Raw genomic sequence first — 22,008 nt, forward strand, 5'->3', positions numbered from 1 at the left:
GTCTCTGCCCAAGGTTTGTGGAAGGCTGGAGAGGGATGGCACGAGACAAATGGCTTGTTCACTGTCTTCGGTCCATCCCCTCCAGGGTCCCTAGGGTTGGCCGCTGTCGGCAGACAGGCTACTGGGCTAGATGGACCTTTGGTCTGACCCAGGACGGCCATTGTAAGCTCAGGGCTCAGGGTCGGGGGTCTCAGTGGAGCCCCTTGATTCTCTTGCACACCTGCTCCTGGGTGGCCAGGCTGGCAGCTTTCCTGCCCTAGACGGCCACTTTCCTGTGCCTAGTGTGGAGATCGTGGACAAGGTCCACGATGTCTGCACTAGCCCAGGCGGGTGCCCACCTCTTGCGGTCCCGGGCAAGCTCCCGGGAGCCGCCAGCCTGGTCCCGGGAAGAGGGGGAGGGCTGGGGGGCATCGGGTGGCTGGCTCATGGCGTGCCAGGTGCAGGGTCTGCTGGCTGGGTGCTGGCAGGCTTGCACCTGGCACGCGCACCGTAGCCAGCCCGTGCCCCTTTAAGGGATCCGGGGCCTGGAGGGAGGCAGACGAGTTTCCCTGGTGTTGGCCAGAGTGGCCACCAGGGAAACCTGGGGAGGGCTAGCCTCCCACTAGTTCTAATTAAAGAGCTACACAGCCCTTAATTCGAACTAGCTAGTTCGAACTAGGCTTAATCCTCGTAAAATGAGGTTTTCCTAGTTCGAACTAAGCGCTCCGCTAGTTCGAATTAAATTCGAACTAACGGAGCGCTAGTGTAGCGCCTATTAAAGTTAATTCGAACTAACATCCGTTAGTTCGAATTAACTTTGTAGTGTAGGCATACCCGGAGAGATTCTCTCAAGCACCCCAAAAACTCTCCCCAGGGCCTCCCCAGGACTCTGGCTTGCTGCACTTTCCCTTCCCTACCACAACCCCTCCCTTTACCCCTTCCCTGACCTCTCAATAAAAACACCTGTTTGCTTTGTAACAAAATGAAGTCTGTATTTATCTTACTTTAAAAAAAAGTGGGCAAGGTGAGGGGGTCTTGTAACCTGGAGGGGGAGGGGAGCTCATTATCTGGAGGGGAAGAGGGTGGCTAGATGTGCCACCTCGGGTGTGAGGACCTTGTCAGAGTTGGGGTCGGGTGGGTCTGGGGACCACTGAGGGGTGCGAAAGGGTGGGGGGCTGGAGCAGGATCAGGGATGGCAGAGGAGCAGGGGGAGGGGGCATGGGCATTACCTTGGGAGGGTGATGCCTCTGGTCTTTCAATTTACTTTCGGAAGAAGGCGATTGCAGTGTGGACCTACTCCTTGTGACACCGAAGTAGTTTTTATTCTACTCTCTTGGGGTATGTCTACACTACCCCGCTTGTTCGAACTAGGAGGGTAATGTAGGCATACCGCACTTGCAAATGAAGCCTGGGATTTGAATTTCCCGGGCTTCATTTGCATAAGCGGGGAGCCGCCATTTTTAAAACCCCGCTGGTTCGAACCCCGTGCAGCGCGGCTACACGGGGCTCGAACTAGGTAGTTTGGACTAGGCTTCCTATTCCGAACTACCGGTACGCCTCGTGGAACTACCTAGTTCGAGCCCCATGTAGCCGCGCTGCACGGGGTTTGAACCAGCGGGGTTTTAAAAATGGCGGCTCCCCGCTTATGCTAATGAAGCCCGGGAAATTCAAATCCCGGGCTTCATTTTGCAAGTGCGGTATGCCTACATTATCCCGCTAGTTCGAACTAGCGGGGTAGTGTAGACATACCCTAGGATGTGCATGGTACTTCAGCCTTGCCAGGACAAGCAAGCAGATCTGGAGCTAGCGCTAGCATGTCCCACTTAGAAAGAAATGTGGAAAGTCTGACTTTGTCAATGAGGAAACTCTGACAGTCTCACAGTTACTTATATTGAAAATGCAGATACTTTCCATGGCATCTGCATGATCTCAGCTGAACAAAATCAGGATGCTATTTATGGAGTTGGTCATCATTACTGACAACTACCAGCTGTTATAAATGTGATTGCTACTTGGACAGTTATGCTGTTTTGAAAAAATATATATAACCTTTGTAATTTGAGAACATTGGCTGTGTTTTAGCTCTGTGCAGTATGTTAGATAAATTGTTACGAGTATTTGTTAACATAAGCTGCAACCTCAGTGTAAAGACAACACCGTTAATTGAGAGTTCTGAAAGCATTGTAAATGGAGAAGAATTGTTGTTCTTTAGTGTAATAAATGGCAACTTATCCTAAAGTCCATTTGTTAAGATTTCCTCACAAATTGTCAGCTGAAAAAGCAACCTCTTTCCTTTAAAATAACCCATAGATCACTCAAAACGATATGATGTTGGTATTAGGGAGCAAGGTAGGAAATGATGATAATAGCTAAGAAGAGTATTTTGTTAAGGGGTGTGAATGAAAGTTATTAATTTTGATCAGCTAGTCACTGACACTGCTTACTCAGGGTTGCATGTACATCTTGTTGCACAGCAGTGTTACCATTGGTGTCTTGATTTAGCAAAGCACGTAGGCATGTGGTTAATGTGCTATGTTCCTGAAGAACATTTCCCTTCTAAGGGGATGATTCAAACTAGTGACTCTATTACACACATTATAGCGTGCCATGAGCAACAAGCCACATTCAATGGTCTCAGCTTTTTTCTCCTATAGCTTTATATCAGAATTGCTTCTGTACAGTTCTGAGCAAATGCACCAAATGAAAGCAGTCTAGCCCGAGTCCTAGGCTGCATCTAGACTATGTCCCTCTGTTGGCAGAGGATGTAAATGAAGCACTTCGAAAGTGCAAATGAAGCCGGGATTTAAATATCCCATGCTTCATTTGCATAACCACATAATGGCGCTCTTTCGAAAAAGCGCTATTTCGAAATTGAAACTGCAGTCTAGATGCGGTTCTTTCAAAAACAGGGCGCTTTTTTGAAAGATCCTGTAAACCCCCAAAAATGGTTTACAGGATCTCTCGAAAAAGCACCCTGTTTTCAAAAGAACCGCGTCTAGACTGCGGTTTCAATTTTGAAATAGTGCTTTTTCGAAAGAGCGCCATTATGTGATTATGCAAATGAAGCTGGGATATTTAAATCCCAGCTTCATTTGTACTTTCGAAGTGCTTCATTTACATCCCTCTGCAGACAGAGGGACGTAGTCTATACCCACCCCTAGTGTGTATGGGCACTATCGCTACGTCGACACTGCAACAGGGGGAGTATCCCGGAATAGCTATCCTGCATCTTCCAGCAAGCTCGATATTTTGGGCCTGCTATTCCGACGTCCCTGTAAACCTCATTCCAGGAGGAGTAAGGGATGTTTCGAAATAGTGGGTTATTTTGAAATTTGGCACTGTGTAGACAGTGCCAGATTATGAAATAAGCTATTCTGAAACAAGATTGAAATAAGATACACAATTTGTGTAGCTCACCTTGCATATCTTATTTCAACCTAAGATGCAGTGTAGAGGCACCCTCAGGGTATGTCTACATAGCAAAGTTATTTCGAAATAACAGCTGTTATTTCGAAATAACTTTACTAGCTTCTACACAACCAAACTGCTATTTCAAAATTAAATTGAAATAGTGGAACGCTTATTTTGAAATTGGTAAACCTCATTCCATGAAGAATAACACCAATTTCGAAAGTGCTATTTCGAAATGAGTGCTGTGTAGACACTTATTTCAAAATAGGGGGCCTCCAGCCCTTCCCAGGGTGCCCTGCTGGCCACTCTGGCCGCAACGAAGAGCACTCCTTTCCCTCCTTCCCCTGCCCCGGAGCCATTAAAGGGGTAGAATCTGGCCAAAGTGCCTGTGCCAGCTCCAAGCCTGCCAGCCCAGGAAACAGTATTTCCTGCCCTGACCCAGTGGCCCCAAAACATGAGCCAGCAAGCCACTGGCAGCCAGCCTTCCACCACTCCCCAGGAGCAGTCTGCCAGCTCCCAGGAGCCTGCCAGGGACCGCAAAATGCAGGTGCCTGCGTAGTCTAGTGCGGAGATCATGGACTGCATTGAGGTTTGGGGGGAATCCTCCAATGTCCATGATCTCCGCACTAGATGGACGAACGTGGCCATCTACAGCTGGATGGCTGCCAGCCTGGCCACCAAGGGCCACATGCGCAGCCAGGAGCAGGTACGGATGAAAATCAGGGAGCGGCGGCAGGCCTATGCCAGGGCCTTGGGATGCAGACACCTCCCCCTATTTCAGTGCTCTGGCCCGCATCCTGGGGGGCATTGAAATAGGGCTGTGCCCCCCAGGTGATCGTCAACCTTGCAGCAGAGGGCCCTGACCAGGGCATCGAGGAGGAGGAGGAAGAAAGCAAAGAGCCGCAGCAGACCAGATGGAGGGTGCTAAACAGCCAGGTCCCCCGAGCCACCCCAGTGGGTCTGTCGCTGGTGTCATCCAAGACCAGGAAAGCAACAACAGGTGAGTGCTATCACTGTCCCCTTATGTGGGGGGGAGGGGCGGGGGACGGAAACTGCGCGTGTCGACCTTGCTGTCCATGGATCACTCAGCAACCCGTGCATGTGCGAGCATGTGCCGCACCACCCCTGGGCATGTGGCCCCAGCTGGCTGCCACACAGACCTTTGCCTGTTAGCCACACGTATGTGTGAAGAGACATGACATTCTCCTGACTCCGAAGTGGGACACAGCAGAATGCCCTCCCTCCACAAGGCCACTCTACACAGAGGCAGGGGACATCTCCCTTCCCACACATACACTATATATAGCACAGGGGCATGGGTGTGATCTCGAGCTAGCTCCCACTCCTGGGGTTAGCAGGACATTCTGAACATGGTCTCTGTGCTAGAACATCGGCTCTGATGGTGCAGGGCACGGTCATCCTCGCCTTGCAGAGGGGGGCTGGGCTTCACCCACTTTGTCCCCAGGGATAACTGACCCTTCTCTTCTTTCTCCACAGCCCCACCAGCTGCGCATGCAGGGTGCACCACCCTGCCCGGGACATGCTCATGCACCCGAGGGCTCCGCAGGACCACCTGTGCAGTGGAGGGGTACTAGCTGCAGCACCTGGGGGCACTGCAAGCCCTGCACTGCACCCTTCAGCACTGGGTGCAAGAAGACCTGCAGCTCCAGCAGGAGCAGCTTGCCCAGGGCTGTGCCATCTGCCAGCACCTGCAGACTCTGGTGCAGAGTGTGCTGCCTCCAGCCGCTCCAGCACCTGCTGCCTCCCCAGCTACCACTCCTCCTCCCACTCCTTCTCCACCTCCCGCTTCTCCCTCCACTTCCTCCACACCCTCTCCCTCCTCCACACTCTCCACCCCCTCCCTACCCTCTACCCCCTTCCCGTCCCCCCCGGCGATGCTGAGGCCCCCACACCTGCGGTGCTGGGAGAGAGTTGACCCGACGAGACCCCCAACCCTGAGCCCTGAGCTTCCCCTTGCTTCCCCCTTCCAGTTCCCTCCTCCCAGGTTTCCCCCTTCCCTCTCCCACCCTCTCTCTCCCTTCTCCTGCCACCTTTCCCCAGTCTCACCAGAGTTTCATTCCCCCCATCTCGTTTTGTTAAATAAAGAGAGTTTGTATTTATGAAAATATGTGTATTTTATTTTACACCAGGAAGGGAGTTAGGGAGGGGTAAGTGGAAGGACGTGAGGGAGGAATGAGGCACAAGCCCCCAGTGGGGCACACCAGGGAGACTGTTAGTGCTCCTCAGGGTGGAAGCTGTCCCGCAGGGCCTCCTGGATACTGACAGCCCCTTGATGGACCTCTCGGATAGCAGCCTGCAGAAAGTGCAGCCAGGCTCGCAGCAATGTGTCCAAGAGAAGCACCAGTGTGCCCGGGGCAGCTCCAGCTGTGATGTCCCGAGTGAGGGCAACCAGAGCACGCAGAGACAAAATGCTTTGCTGTCCCTCATCAAGGGTACGTCTACACTACAGCGCTAGTTCGAACTAACTTAGTTCGAATTAGTTAATTCGAACTAAGCTAGTTCGAACTAGCGCATCTAGAACTAAAAACTAGTTCGAACTAGCGTTTTGCTAGTTCGAACTAGCGCGTCCACACTGATTGGACGCAGGGGGGCATTTAAGGGCAGCTGAAACCGGTTCTGGCAGGGCATCAGGTCAGCAGTTGCTTTGTGTGGCTGCTGTCTGAGGCTATCTGAGGCTCGTGCTTAAAGGGACCCCCCCTGGACAGCCGGTTCTCAGCTTTTCCTGCTTGCTTGCCAACCTCGCCGAGGGACAGCAAAGCGTCGGTCTCTGTGCCCGTCTGTGTCGGTGCTTCCCTTCGGGGGGGACCGCCGCAGGAGGCAACATGGAGCCACGGCTCGCCCTGCACCTTCTGGTGCACGTTCTGGACTTGCTGCTGCAAGCCTGCCAGCAATGGCTCGAGGCTGCCTGGCACCACCTGGGGAACGTCAGCCCCCTGCCTCTCCGCCTGGCCGCCCTGGGGGCCGTGGAGGAGCCGCGGCGGCGCCCCGGCACCGGCGTGCCCCGCCGCATCTGGCGTCTGGACACCAGCAGCGACTGGTGGGACCGCATCGTCCTGGAGCGCTGGGACGACCGACAGTGGACCCAGAACTTTAGGATGAGGAGGGACACCTTCCTGGAGCTCTGCGAGTGGCTCGCCCCTGCCCTGCAAAGAAGGGACACTCGCATGAGGCCCGCCATCCCCCTCCAGAAGCGGGTGGCCATCGCCCTCTGGAAGCTCTCCACGCCGGACAGCTACCGATCCGTCGGGAACCAGTTCGGCGTGGGGAGATCCACTGTCGGAGCAGTGCTCATGCAGGTACGGCGCTCGTCGGCCACCGAGCCGGGGGGGAGGGGGGCTGCGAGGAGGGGATGGGCCGCCCCAGGGACAAAGGGGGGGGCGGGAGGAGGCGAAAGCGCCCCGCACCGGAGGGGTCGGGCTGTCCCGGCCGTACTACACGCCGCCAGGGGGGTTGCTTCCGGGAGTGGGGCGCGGGGCACTGCCAGGGCACGCACGCTCCCAGCCACCCGGGCGCCCCACTGATTGACGCTTTGCTGTGTCTCTCTCCGCAGGTGGTCAAGGCCATCAATCGGGTGCTGCTCCGCAGGGTGGTCCGCCTCGCCGACCCGGATGCCGTCATCCGGGGATTCGGCGCCCTCGGCTTCCCCAACTGCGGGGGGGCCATCGACGGGACGCACATCCCCATCCGTGCCCCGGAACACCAGGCGTCCCGGTACGTGAACCGCAAGGGGTACTTCTCCGTCATCCTGCAGGCCGTGTGTGACCACCGGGGACAGTTGACGGACATAAATGTGGGCTGGTCCGGCAAAGCACACGACGCCCGGGTGTACCGGAACTCCTCCGTGTGCCAGCGGCTGCAGGACGGGACCTTCTTCCCCGACCGCCACATCAGGGTCGGGGACGTGGACATGCCCGTCTGCCTGGTGGGGGATGCCGCCTACCCACTGCAGCCCTGGCTCATGAAGCCCTACACGGGACACCTCAATCCCTCCCGCCAGGCCTTCAATAACAGGCTGAGCAGGGCCCGCATCGTGGTGGAGGGGGCCTTCGGGCGACTGAAAGCCCGCTTTCGATGCCTCCTCACCCGTCTGGACCTGGCCGAGCACAACATCCCTCCCGTGGTGGCGGCATGTTGTGTGCTCCACAATTTGTGTGAGCGGAAGGGGGAGGCTTTCTTGCCAGCCTGGATGGCTGAGGCTGACCGCATGGCTGGACACTACGGTCAGCCCCGCACCGCCGCCGTCCGGGAAGCCCAGCGGGGGGCCATCCGGATCCGGGAAGCCCTGCGGGAGAGCTTCCAGGTGGAGGAGGAGGAGGACTGACCTCTCCCTGCATGCCCCACCGGGGCCTTCTTCCACCCTACCCCCCCCTTCCCCTTTCCCCTCCCTACCTACTGTCAAATAAAGACACCTGTTTTTCCAACAAAAACGTCTGTTTATTTCACAGAACTGGGGTGGGGGAGGGAGGAATGAAGGTGGAAGAAGGGAGGGGGAAACCTGGGACGAGGGAGCTGGAAGGGGAGGGGAGGGAAGGGAGGAAGGGAAAGGAAAGCTCAGGGGTGGGAGTCTGGGTGCCTCTCCCGTCTCGCCACACTGCGGGTCCGGGGGCGTCGGTGGGGAATGGTTGTGGAGGGGGGGGCAGAGAGGACAGGGGGTGTGGAGGAAGCAGGAGCGGAAGCAGGAGGAGCAGGAGGAGCAGGAGGAGCAAGAGGGGGAGCAGGAGGAGCAAGAGGGGGAGCAGGAGGAGCAAGAGGGGGAGCAAGAGGGGGAGCAGGGGGAGGAGGAAATGGAAAGCGGTCTAGCAGGCTCTGGAGGTGGCCTCGCAGGGCACGGCCCTGCTCCTCCAGGGCCTCCAGACTCCTCTGGCGCAGCCTGAGGTCCTCCTGGACCCAGTGGTCCTGGAGACGGAGCTGTCGGTCCAGGAACCGGAGATGCCGCCTCTGGTAGTCCTCCTGGTTCCTGGCTGTCCTGCTTGCCCGGGCGCGGGCGGCTGCTGCAGGCGGTGTGGTGCGCCCTGCAGTCCCCGGTGCTGCAGCTGTGGTGCAAGAAGACCAGCGGTCAATGACCCCAGGGGCCCAGGTGTGTGAAACCCAGCTCCCCTCTGCAAGGCCAGGGCCCCTGCAGGATCCCCAGCTGCTGCTCCGTGGTGGGCAAGGCCCAGGCGCACGGTCCCGGGGCTCCCTCTCGCCCCAGCCCCCCGTACACATAAGGGGAACACGAGGGTACTCACAGGTGGACGCCTCCCCGGCCTCTGATGATGCAGGCGAGCGGCTCTGTGGGGTGCCTCGGGGGTCCCGGGTCCTGGGAAGGCTGGCAGCAGGCTCCTGGCTCTCAGAGCCCTCTTGCTCCTCCTCGGTGTCCAGGAGCGGTCCCTCTGCCCCGGGGTCAATCACGTCCCGGGGGGCAGGGACGGCATGAGCCCCCAGGAGGCGGTCCAGGGCGTGGAAGTGGGGGCAGGCCTCCGGGTCAGCCCCTGGCAGGCAGGCCCGGGAGTAGGACTGCCGCAAGTCTTTAATCTTGCAGCGCACCTGCTCCCGGCTGCGCTGGTGGCCCCTGGCGGCCAGGCTGGCAGCCATGCGTCCATAGACGGCCGCATTCCGGTGGCTAGTGCGGAGATCGTGGACATTGGAGGCTTCCCCCCAAACCTCGATGAGGTCCACGATCTCCGCACTTGACCAGGCGGGCGCCCGCCTTTTGCGCCCCCGGGCAGGCTCCTGGGAGCCGCCAGGCTGGTCGTGGGGAGCAGTGGAGGGCTGGGAGCCCTCGGATGGCTGGCTCATTGTGTGGCAGGTGCAGGCTGTGCAGGCACGGGTGCTGGCAGCCTTGCAACTGGCACAAAGTGAGTAGCCAGCCCATGGCCCTTTAAGGGCTCCGGGGCCGGGAGGGGGGCAATAGAGTTTCCCTGGTGTTGGCCAGAGTGGCCACCAGGGAAACCTGGGAAGCCTTAGCCTCCCACTAGTTCGAACTAAAGGGCTACACAGCCCTTAGTTCGAACTAGCTAGTTCGAACTAGGCGTTAGTCCTCGTAAAATGAGGTTTACCTAGTTCGAACTAAGCGCTCCGTTAGTTCGAATTAAGTTCGAACTAACGGAGCGCTAGTGTAGCGCATAGGAAAGTTAGTTCGAACTAACGTCCGTTAGTTCGAACTAACTTTCTAGTGTAGACATACCCCAAGGTAGACAAGCAGGGAAACCTGAGAACCAGCTGTCTGGGGGGGGGGGGGGGAGTTCCTTTAAGCACAGACCTTAGATAGCCTCAGGCAGCAGCCCCACACAGTAAGTCCTGACCTGGTGCCCTGCCGGAACTGGTTCCGGCCAGCCTTAAATGCGATTCAGAGTCCACTCAGTGTGGACGCGCTATTTCTAAATAGCAAAATGCTATTTCGAAATGCATTTTGTATGTAGACGCGTTATTTTGAAATATCTTATTTGGAATTAACTATTTTGAAATTAGATATTTCGAAATAATGATGTAGTGTAGATGTACCCTCAGAGAATTAATTGCAAGCACTGCTCATCCTGTGCACCCATGTACCCCTCTCCGTACTTTCTTTTGCTTTTTTTTTCTGTGCCTCACTAGACTAACCTCCTGTTACTCTCAGTTCCTGCTGACAATGAAAAGGAAGGTTATAAACAAACAAATGCAGCTTCACTTCTAACAATGTAGGAAGCAGTAAAAAGTCTGTGGCCTGGAAGGAAGGGCCTTTGGAATAATAGCCAGAGATCTTGACTCAACAAGTGTTGTAAATGGATTCTGGTAAAATCTTCAGGCAGAGGTTTTCTGTCAGAACACCGCGGGAAAAAAAGTGACAGGGAAGCATGACAACGACATTCTTTCCTTTGGCCATCTTTGCAGTCATGCCAGAAACTTTCTGTGCTCATCGCCTAATATGGCAGCAGGGCATCAACATCTGCTTCACTGTTCTCTATTTGAACCCTCAACATGTGAAAAACACAATTTCACAGGCTGGCGATTCCATGGGTGCCAACAACTTTAGTCACCATTCCAGATGATGGTTTTCAGCCACAGAGGACACTACGGCTTTGTTTTCATGCAGCTAAGTGTGCGCTGTGCATGTCAAATCTTATACCAAATATAGAAGGGTCTGCTGCCTTTGGGAGTTGATTTGATTATGTTTCCAGGCTCTCTGAACTGTTGATTTCTCTTGAATACCATGGACTGTTCTCATCAGAGAATGCCTCTGCAGGTCTACTAGCTCCAGAGGAAGTATATATGTGGCCACAGACTGGGAAGGGCCTATAACTTTTTAAGAAAAATAAGAGACTCCTGTGTTCAAACTCAACAGCTGCATTCCTTTCCTTTCTTTCATGCAATCCCCAAACTTGGCAGCATAGCCTAATTTCTGTAGACTTCCTCTGAATGAACTGGTTTTGGAGCATCTCTGGAGATTATCAGTCTTATAGCTCCTTTCTATCTCACAGCTTGTCAGAAGTATTTGCCCTATCACAATAGAGAGGGCCAAATTAAATAGACAAGTCTTAGAGGGGTAGCTGTATTAGTTTGTATCTGCAGAAAGAATGAAGAGTTGTGTGGCACTTAGGGTGTGTCTAGACTACATGCCTCCGTCGACGGAGGCATGTAGATTAGCCAGATCAGAAGAGGGAAATGAAGCCGCGATTAAAATAATCGCGGCTTCATTTAAATTTAAATGGCTGCCCCGATCTGCCGATCAGCTGTTTGTCGGCAGATCGGGGCAGTCTGGACGCGATGCGCCGACAAAGAAGCCTTTCTTGATCGACACAGGTATGCCTCGTGAAACCAGGTTTACCTGTGTCGATCAAGAAAGGCTTCTTTGTCGGCGCATCGCGTCCAGACTGCCCCGATCTGCCGACAAACAGCTGATCGGCAGATCGGGGCAGCCATTTAAATTTAAATGAAGCCGCGATTATTTTAATCGCGGCTTCATTTCCCTCTTCCGATCTGGCTAATCTACATGCCTCCGTCAACGGAGGCATGTAGTCTAGACACACCCCTAGAGACTAACAGATTTTATTTGGGCATAAACTTTCATGGGTAAAACCCATTGAAGTGGAAATGCATTGGAGTGGAAATTCCAAAGGTAAGTGTAGAACCAGTGTTAATGAGGCCAATTTATTCAGTCTGGACATTGCTCATTTCTAGATGTTCAAAATGGATTAGATTCTGCCACCTTTTTTCACATTGAATAGTTACCTTACTCTGCAGGTAATCCTAATTAAATCAGTAGAGCCACTTGCTCAGCAAGGGTATATCTAGACTACATGCTTCTTCCAACAGAGGCATGTAAATTAGACATACCGACATAGTCAATGAAGCAGGGATTTAAATATCCCCCGCTTCATTAGAATAAAAATGGCCACCGCCTTGTGCCGGCCCAGCAGTTTGTCGGCACAAAGCGGCAGTCAAGATGGGGATCGGTCGCTAAGGAAAGCCTTTGTCGACTGATCTTGGAAACCTTGTTTCACGAGGCATAAGGGATGTTCTACTCCGCACTTCATTTGCATAAGGTTTTGCGGAAGAAGGCTGCAGCATAGACGTAGCCCAATTGTGGCTACCCACTATGGATTTGTTCGCAACCCAGTCGAATACCCAGTGTCGCAGCTACTGCTCCAGGGCGGGGATAGGCCTTCACTTTCTAGGGAATGTGTTCAGCATAAATGGGACGCTCCCCTGCTTTATGTATTCTCTCCGTTTCCACTCCTGCGGTGAGTAATTCTCAAAATAAAGCAGGACAAGGCCAGGGTCATTCTCATACCCCTAGGTGGCCCAGACAAACCTGGTATTCAAGCTTGCTACAGATCAGCATAGCTCCTCCATGGCCCTTCCCGTCGGTGTCGTCTCTGCTCACGCAGTGGAACAGGCAGCTACATCATCCCAAGGTACAGACACTCCATCTCCAGGCGTGGCTTCTGGCTGGGGACTTGTCGCAAAGCTGCATGCCCTGTGTCTATACAGGGGGTCATAATGAACTGCTGTAGACCCACTACAAGAAAGACATATAACCGTTAGAGGGCACCATTTCATGGTATGCTGCTCTGGGCAGAACTGCGCACCAGAATCACCAAGACCTACTGTGCCTAAAGCATTCTGGTCTCTGCCTTAGCTCTATCAGGGTGCACCTGGCCGCAATTGCAGAGTTTTATCCCCCTATAGATGGTCGCTCCGTCTTCGCATACTCATCGGTCAAGCACATTCTCAAGGGCCTACATAATATATTTCCACCACTGAGAGACTCAGTTCCAGCATGGGATTTAAATCTAGTGCTGAGAGCAATAACAGGCAAACCCTTCGAGGCTCTGGCCACCTGCTTGCTGCTTCATCTCTTGATGAAGGTTTCCTTTCTTGTGCAATTACATCAGCATGTAGAGCAGGCGAGTTAGGAGCCCTCATGATGGACCCTCCTTGCACTATTTTTCATAAGGATAAGGGAGTCCTCTGTGCACACCCAAAATTCCTCCTGAAAGTACTTACCTCGTTCCATTGTAATGAACCGATCTACTTACCCGTCTTCTTTCCTAAACCTCATAAGGACAGCAGGGAAGCAACCCTGCATACCTTAGATGTCCACAGGGCAATTGCCTTTTACCTACAATGAACAAAACCCTTCACAAATCTTCAAGGCTCTTCATTTCAACCACAGACAGATCTCAGGGTTTACCTATTTCCAAGCAGAGACTGTTCAGATGAATCTCAGGATGCACACATCTTGTGCACAGCATATCCCAACAAGAGCCCCCAGTGGCTATTCTGGCTCATTCCACAAGAGCAATGGTGGCATCCATGGCCTTCCTCCAGGGCGTACCAACTGAGGAAATCTGCAGAGCTGCCACCTGGGCTTTGGCACATACCACTATGCCATCCAGACCTAGTCCCCCTTCAGTACTAAGTGTGGCAAGAAAAAAACAGTGCACCCTGTAACCAGTTCAGGTCTCCTGAAGCTCCCTCCACCAAGCATGATTAGTGCTTTGTAATTATCTAAGATGGAGCACTCCTCGAAGAAGACGGGACGGTTACTTACCTGATGCAGTAGTGGAGGTTCTTCAAGATGGTTGTCCCTGTGGGCGCTCCACCACCTGCCCTTCTCCCCTCTGCTTCAGAATCTCCCATGTCTGTGGCAGGGAAGGAGCTGAAGGGAGAGTTAGCTGTGAATGTGGAGTAGCTGTTTCAAACGTTGCATGCCGGCGGCTTCACATATGCAGCTGAGTGTGGGCACTGCTACCTAAATTCTCCGATTAGAAGCATAGCAGCATTCAGACACCTAAGATAGAGGACCTACAGGAGCAACCATCTCGACGAATCTGCACCATTTCCTTTCTTTCTCTATTTTTCTTGGTGTGGTCTCTGGCCTTTTAATCTTGAAAAATTCAGAAAATTTGAAAAAGAATGAGAGAATTAGGTGGCTTTCTTAGAATTAATGAACATATCAGCCATGCACTATGTTTCTCTCTCTTTTGCAAGGTTTCAAGTCAATGAGAGCTATAAAATAACTCATTTTGAGAGAACTGCATTAATTCTGTCATCAAACGGTTTAAGGTAAATTATAAAACCACTTTTTGTGAAACTGCTGTTATGGAAAAGTTTGAGATGGAATATTTTATTTCTTTGGTGTATTTGCTTATGCAGAAAACCTACATCTCTTCCAAGAAGGATGGGAAGGCAGTGTGACAACAGCATTTATTTGTATACCATGCAGCAATACACTATGGCTTTTCGACACTGGAAGCTTGCTTTCTTCGCAGTGAAAACACCCAACGCTTTTGGGGCAATAAAAGAAGACAACTTCCCAGTTTTTGTTTGCAAGTTTTATAAATCCATCACATCATTGCAAAGTTCACAGCACATATTATTATGTGCAGTCAAGTTGCAATTTACTTTTTAATGAAAATTTCCCTTTTTGACAGTAAGCTGAGAGTTAGTCCAGTTGTTTTTAGCCTGGGAGATGTTTGATAAAATAGGCAAGATGACATGCACATATTTTGTAGTTTCAAAGCTTGCCTGTCTTAGCTTCATTATTACTTGAAGTTGTCAGAGGCAGCTGTTGACTAAGACCACCTATCAAGCCAAAGGATATGTGTTTGCATTCCCCTGTCATATTGTCAGGGACATGAGTGAGTGAGATTCTGTGCAGGAGATCGATTTTCCTAAAAAGTCCCTGTCCAAGCAGTTACTGCTCATTCTGCAGTATAAGGCTTCAGATGAAATTAAGTGATGCACAGGTCTTTTGCTGGTCCTCTGCGTAGGGGCGAATGTCAGCCAGAATGAATAAACTATGCAGTTTGATTTGTCAGTCCTCCCTTGAATGCTGGAGGGTGTAAAAGGTAATAATGAAAATGATGGTTTCTTTTTGCAAATACATATCACTTTTTAGAGGCTTAATTTTTGAAGGATATGCATACTAAAATGGCACATGCTAACAATCAATTTAACATGGTTTGGCCATTGGTTAAAATTAGTTTGCATCTCACAAATCTTTTAGCTGTTCTACTTTGGTTAAAATAACTGACCTTCCTGCACAATAATGTTGGCATTCTTTGATTCTAAAAGTAATACTTTGGAGGAATTCTCCCTGGGCATGACTAGTCTTTCTTTTGTAAGACTGAAACCAGCTGATCAGTGTTTGAAGTGGGTATTTCTTAAGTGAGCCTTCCAAAGACAGCCGGTGAATTCTTTGTGAGCTCTATTACTCAATTATTTGCTCTCCTTTCTTTTCTTGCTGCCCAGATGTGTTGAGAGTGCCCATTCTTTATTCATTGTAGCATCTGGAAAGGCAAAGAATGCACATCTGTTTATGTATTTTGCCAGTAAGTCCTGATCAGCATAATTTACATCCATTTTTCTGCTTCATTCCCTTCCATGTGACCGCGATGGACAGTAAATGCCTATAGGGTCTAATCCACTGAAGTAAATGGAGACAGTTTACATGATATTTTACATGACCAGAGCCCTCAATCCAAATCCTTGATTTTAATTATAAAAAGTGCCTAAGTTAGGCACCCAGATTCCCATAAATTTCAAAAACTCAGCAAAGTCCTCAGGTTCAGGTTGTAAATTGTGTATCTGTTACGACTTCACTACCAGGATCTATTACAAATTAGACAGGAATTACTTATGGGATTTCTTTGCAAATTACTTTTATCAATTCTTCCATATAACTGTACATGAATTTGTGTTTATTATGTGTATAGAGAGCAGTTGTCCACTGGAAACACAGGGAACTCTTATCCTTTATTGAAATTATAGGGGAAAACATCTTTTGAATGTCACACACATCCTTGCTTGAAATAGTAACTTGCACGGAGGTGCATTTTGATATATTCTTTTTGCAGAATCTAAACATATATTAACATAATGGCTCTGGTGCTTTAGTTACATCTCCTCTAAGCCACTATTTTACCAGTAATTAATTATACTATTGTAATAAGCTTTGGACTTGGGGATACCTATACTACTTAAATAAACCCTTCTTAAACATTAGATTTATGATGTTTTAGGCCCATTTGTACTAATTCACAGGACAAGACAATAATACATAAGACAGTATGATCCAAGTAAGGCAGCAAAATGCTTTCCTAATGATTGGAGTTATTAACTTGTATATTATAGAACTAAAGCAAATGATTCTTTTGCCATTTGGGAATGTTGAGCAACAAGCCATTATGAGCACAAAAAAGCAATTTATACTAATGCTTTAGTCCTAGCCTTTCCTGCAGGCTGCTGGCTCCATCGGGTATTGGAATATTAAATTGGCTTCATTTATTTTGTACAGATTTCAGGGTAGTCTCACAGAAAGGATGCATGCTATACATACCACTGGTCCTTGCCTGCATTTATATTTGAATCTAGGAAGCGTCTGGGTACAGCGTGGGGTGTGGAATATAGGTTGTGTTTTGCTCTTGGGGTTGTGGTTCGAAATCTATACAGCTTTTATGTGAAGCAATAACATCTTGACTTTCCACAGCATAATATCAGAGGGAAGATTGAAAGCAGTTCAGTGGCAGAGTATCCAAAGTACCACAACAAAAGGTTTGGGTCAGTGTCATGCTAGAGAGATACAAGCCTGGGGTCAAGTTACTGGTGTACTTAAAAAGAGTAATTAATGCTATGGGGAATTAATAAGTGACTAGGAGATTTTGTGTTCTTGGAAGGAAATATGGAGCATGTACCAGATTCTGGGTGACCAGCTGAAGACATTGCAGTTCTCCATTTATGCACAGCTGAGATGCAAAGTGGAGAGCAGCACTGTACTTTGCTATACTCCATATCATGCACTCTGTGCTTTGCTACAGTTTAGGATCCATTCCTATTCACCCCATTATGCTTGTAATTTCACTTAGCCTGATTCTCCCTGCACCTTGTGTAGTGACTTTCAGCTGTGCAGAACAAGTACAGAGAAGAGAGACCTTTTACAGCCACACAAGTGGCTTCACACAGTACAAGGCATTGTGGAATCAGGTTCCTTGACTTCAGTGGGAATGTTCAGGAGAGGATGACGAGCAGACTTTGGCCATTAGAGGCACCATGATGCAATATGAGCAGTTGCCATTGCTAGTGTTCTGTTTTGGATGGAGAACAGGAACATTGTACCGATCCAGTGCTTTTCACCAGCACTAATTACTCACTTTTGAAAAGGAAAAGGAAAAGGAAAAGGAAAAGGAAAAGCATTCAATTGTTGCTGGTCAGAAGGAACTTGTAATGCAAAGATTAGAGAATTTAAGGATCTTGACGGTTTTATTGTAATTTCGAAAACATCTGTTAAGACAGTATCTGGAACAAAGAGCTTGAAGTATGAATTGTTTCTCCTGTAAGAGGCAGCAAGGCAGGGCAGGAGGGTTCGCGGAGCCAACACGCATGGGGATCCTGCTTGAAAGCCGACTTTCCACCTGTATCTGCTCCAGCCTGTCCCCCTCACCCTCTACGCTGCTGCCTCTCTATCAGTATGGGTGGGGAGGCAGATGGATCCGATGCTCATGAGGAACCTGCTTAAAGTCATCATGGGGACCAGCTCTCCACTCCTCCACACCTTGCTGCCTCTGATATGGGAGTGAGTGAGTGAGTATAGTTGACAAGGTTAACCGATAAGCCAAGACTTATTGGTTAATCGTGTAGTCAACTACACATTGACATCCTTAATCAAATGGGCAAATGCTGTTTGAGCCAATACAATATGCTAATATTTTCATTTTTAAAGAGGGGGGAAACAGATGAAAAGGTTAATGGGCAAGAAAGACAGGCTAAAAATAGGCAATAGGCTCCCAATAAAATATCTGAAAATGTCTTTGTCTGCAGCACTCTTTGAGATCAAGTGAAAAATGAGATGGCTATGCTGCTGGGGAGACTTTATGCCAGAATAGGTACGTAAGTATGTAAGAAGGACTGTGCATCTGCCTGCCTAATCATCTGTATTTTTATATTGCACTCTTGCATATCGGAGCTCACCTGGGCCTCAAATGGGTCACAGCCCCATTGTGCCAGTGAGTGGAGAAACCTAGAAAATGGCAGTCCTGCCCTCAAGGAATGTACGGTTTGAGAGACAAGAGGAAGGGTGGTCCCATAGGTAGGCGCTAACCTTAGGACTCAGGATATGGGGGTTTGGTTTCCTGCTTTGCCATTTACTTGGAAAGACTTTCTGTGCCTCATTTTCCCCTTCTACAAGGTGGGAATAATAACACTGCCCTCCCTCAGCATGGTATTGCAAGGATAAATGCACTCAAGAGTGAGGTGCTTATATACTATGGCATCACTCCTGCAGCTGTACAGGTTGCACCTTTCTCGTCTGGCATGATTTTAGTTAGCCAGATGTTCATTTATCATGGGCGTGGCCAAGTTTCCTGTAGTTCCATAAAGCTTGTTTACAGCCTCTCAGGGTTCCCTACTGTTATTTAGCTCTAATTTACCTCCACATGTTTTCTAAGAGCCCAGTAAGCAGTGGAAGTACCATTATAGTACTTGGAGTGTAGACATATGCTATGTACCTTCTATGTAAGATATTTATAAAATATAACAATCTTGCATTCCTTTACCCCTACTGTCCCTACAGGCCCTCCCCTTCCATTTTTTCAGTGTCAGCTAATTTGGATTTAATTTTTTTTACTACTTACCTTGTGCACAGACCTGGGTTAGGTGGGCATCTACTTGGAAACTTTTGAGCAAGTGGGCACTGGAGAGTTGCATGCACTTAATTATGCTTCTGGACTTACAAAGCTTTATGCATCTCTTTAAACACTGTGAATCCTATTGACTTCATGGGGGCAACTCACAGTGTGTAAATCTTTGCAGAGTCAGGAGTTGTTTGTTCCAACGAACCCCAGCTTGAATGTGTGCCTGCACAATGACGCCTTAGGTATAGAATGGAGACTTTGAATATTTCCATTAAAGTTTAGTTATCTTCTACAAAATACGAAAAGCTATGAGCATCTCTTCTGTTTTGTTAGCCTGGTTAGTATGCAATTTATGTACCTTTTTCTGCTTTTTTTTCTGGAAGAGGCTTTTCCGACATTTGGCCCATCTAGACAGTGCCAAATGTGGGAAAAACCTCCTCTTTCGGAAGAGCCCTTATTCCTCATAAAGTGAGGAATACAGGGCTTCCAAAAGAGTGCACCCGCTTTTTCAGAAACTGTTCCAAAAAAGTGGACACATTCCCTGAACGCAGCAGAGTTTTTCTGGGATACCCGAGGTAGTGTAGAGATAGCCTCAGGAATGGTTGATTTGTGATTGATACTGAAAGTTTAATGTGCTGTTAAACTAGGTTTTTGGAGGTTTTTTTGGATATTATGAACAGTGAAAGTGAATTCAAACTGAATTCAAAGTCCTTTAAATATTGTGCCTTGATCAAATACAACTAATTGATGAGAGCTTGTCAATATGAAGCTAAAGGCCTTGTGAACACGTAATCTTTGACACGATTAATAAGCTCTGAATAACCCTTTCCACGCAGTACTAAAACACAATGCTAACTACTGCTACAAGTTTGTGTTGTCCCAGTAAGATAGATACTCTACTACAACATATGAATTTGATATAAAGAATTTACTTGGTGACCTTTGTGGATGGGGTGGTGGAAGATATTAAAGTAAAACATTAACCTGATCTGTAGAATAAGGGTGATCTATTTGTCTTCCAGAGCCCACCTAATTTTAACTAATCACATGGATTTGTTCAATTTCAAAAGGAACCCAGAATGCACCAAAATAATGAATTGTTGCTTTTTTTCCGGATACATGAAATCAGAAGGACACATAGAGGTATACACCAGGGCTATGTCTAGACTGCAGGCTTCTTTCGAAAGAAGCTCTTTCGAAAGCATCTTTCGAAAGAGCCTCTTTCGAAAGATCGCGTCTAGACTGCAGGCGGGTCTTTTGAAAGAGAAATCTGATTTTTCGAAAGAGAGCACTCAGCGAGTCTGGATTCTTTCTTTCGAAGATGGCCTCTTTACATTGAAGAACGCCTTCTTTCGAAAGAGGAACTTTCGAAAGAAGGCGTTCTTCCTCGTGAAATGAGGTTTACCGCCATCGAAAGAAAAGCCGCGTTCTTTCGAAATTATTTCGAAAGAATGCGGCTTGAGTCTGGACGCAGGGGAAGTTTTTTCGGGAAAAGGCTACTTTTCCCGAAAAAACCCCTGAGTCTGGACACGGCCCAGCTGAGGATCATAAGCCAGTTAGTTTGAAATATGATGACTAAAGCCAAAATTTGCCTACCCAGTACCCACTGGAGCCTGGTTTCATCTGCTTGGCTTAAAACACAGGAGAGCTAAGAGATACTTTAAAAGGTCAATTCTGTTGTTTTTTAAAAAGGAATGGACAGATGGACCCATTTAAAAGAAAATTCTTGGCCTGATTGAGCAGAACAAATGCAGATTCTTCTGAAGTACTGCTTGGGAAGAATGACCTTAATGATCTGGGTGGAAATGACTTAGTCTCTTTCCAAGGAGCAGGGGTAGATATAGGGCAGGGCGAGCGGGGCAGCCGCCCTGGGCCCGCGCTTCAAGAAGCCCCACGCATGCACATGCGCCGTGGCAAAGGAGGGCCCCGCGAAATTGTGCTGCACTGGGCCCCGCAAAATGGTCATCTGCCTCTGCCAAGAAGTATCTAAGTCAGTGTTTCTCAAAGCGGGTGCGGAACCACTGTGAGAAACCTGCTAACTGGCCGCACCAGTGTCTTTATTTACCGGCTCCTTAGCTGTTTGCAGCCAAGGTGAGCCACGGGAAGCAATGGCCTAGCCCACAACGATTCTTGCGGCTCCCCTCACTCATACAAGTAGAAACTGCATTCATCTGTGTACACCATTAGCCCCAGTCATGACAGGAGCCTTTGGGGCTGGGTGTGATGTAAATAATTAGCAGGAGGAGATCTGTTTCCCAGTCACAGTTGGTGCTTCCCTGTGTAAATCCTGTGGCACTGCCATGCTTTGATGCCCTGAAATATAAAATCACAAACAACTGCTGTTTGTTTCCAGGAGCTTGCTGTGACAGCAAGTTTTTTACCTAGTCCAAGTCCTTAAAGTTGATAAGTGAAAGAAAGGACCAAGATTCACTGGAAGGTTTACAAAAATCTTCCCCTCCGACCTTATTGTATCTCTCTCCTCAGACAGACAATGGCCAACATACTGAACTTATTGCAGGAGATTTTCAGTTTATTAGTGTCTCCACCTTGTCACGTTTCTCCCTTCTTCTCTTCCTATCCCTCAGCATCCCCTTCAGTCTCCTTTCCTAACAGCCAGTGCATAAAGACAGTCACAAGTGATAAGCCCTTAAAATTTTCATCCCAGTGAGGTCCAATCAATTACATGATGAGGGTCTCAAGCCTCCAGAAAATATAATAAATGCCACTTATGGATAAAGGAGAGAAACAGCTGTGGGGCTATATCTACACTGCCGTGCTATTTCACGATACCGGCTATTTTGAAATTGACTCAGAATAAGCCACGCACTTTGTGCAGCTCAAATCACGTAGCTTATTGCGAGCTGCGGGTGCAGTGTAGATGCACCCTGGGGGAATTAATAGTGCCATTCGTTTGCCATCCCCCTAATTTCTGGGTGTTGACAGTCATCTCAACATTGCAGCCTTTGGCTTAGGTAATTGTAAAATGGGAACTTGTCACACTTGCCATTTCCAGGCCCCTGATTTAATTAAACAGCTAGCATTCATCCACAGGAGGTGCTGAGTCCCTAAAGAGATGTGCTTTATTTTCATGTTGTAGCTCTGACAGACTGTAAAATCAAAATCCAGGCCAAATAAAGTGGTCCCTGGCAGGAAGCTGCTTCTCAGAGGAAATCAGTCCAGGCCTGGTGTAATGGAGGTGTTAATATTTTTATGGCATTGATTATTAATAAGTCAGGGGAAGTAAAAAGATAATTACATTTTGTTTTCATTGGCCATTTAGATGGTTTGCAAAATGCCATCCCTACCCTTATTAGCGTAGATAGTACTATCCCTCTGACAGCTAAGAATGTTCCTTCACAAGAATAAAACTTGGGATTTCAATCATGCTCATGATGAAATAAATGCTGTCTGCCTGTCTGTCTATCTTTGGTGTTTATAGAGAGCCAATCGCTGATGTGTCTAGGATTAATGTCTAACCCTTAGGCTATATCTAATAATTGCA

General features: G+C 49.1%; 2 protein-coding genes across 12 annotated transcripts in view; one reads left to right on the forward strand and one right to left on the reverse strand.

Annotated features, from left to right (window-relative positions):
• Positions 1-22,008, forward strand: part of GALNT18 (polypeptide N-acetylgalactosaminyltransferase 18) — a 938,084-nt gene that overhangs the window by 59,675 nt on the left and 856,401 nt on the right. The gene's annotated exons all lie outside the window — the stretch shown is intronic.
• Positions 7,770-9,577, reverse strand: LOC142829196 (uncharacterized). The gene is made up of 2 exons (XM_075927904.1): positions 8,640-9,577; positions 7,770-8,444 (listed from the first exon to the last, which is right to left on the reverse strand). Exons 1-2 carry the CDS (start codon positions 9,187-9,189, stop codon positions 7,963-7,965), a joined length of 1,032 nt encoding a protein of 343 aa, XP_075784019.1. The 5' UTR covers positions 9,190-9,577; the 3' UTR covers positions 7,770-7,962.

The sequence above is a fragment of the Pelodiscus sinensis genome, chromosome 4 (assembly GCF_049634645.1).
Source record: "Pelodiscus sinensis isolate JC-2024 chromosome 4, ASM4963464v1, whole genome shotgun sequence".
NCBI lineage: Eukaryota > Metazoa > Chordata > Testudines > Trionychidae > Pelodiscus > Pelodiscus sinensis.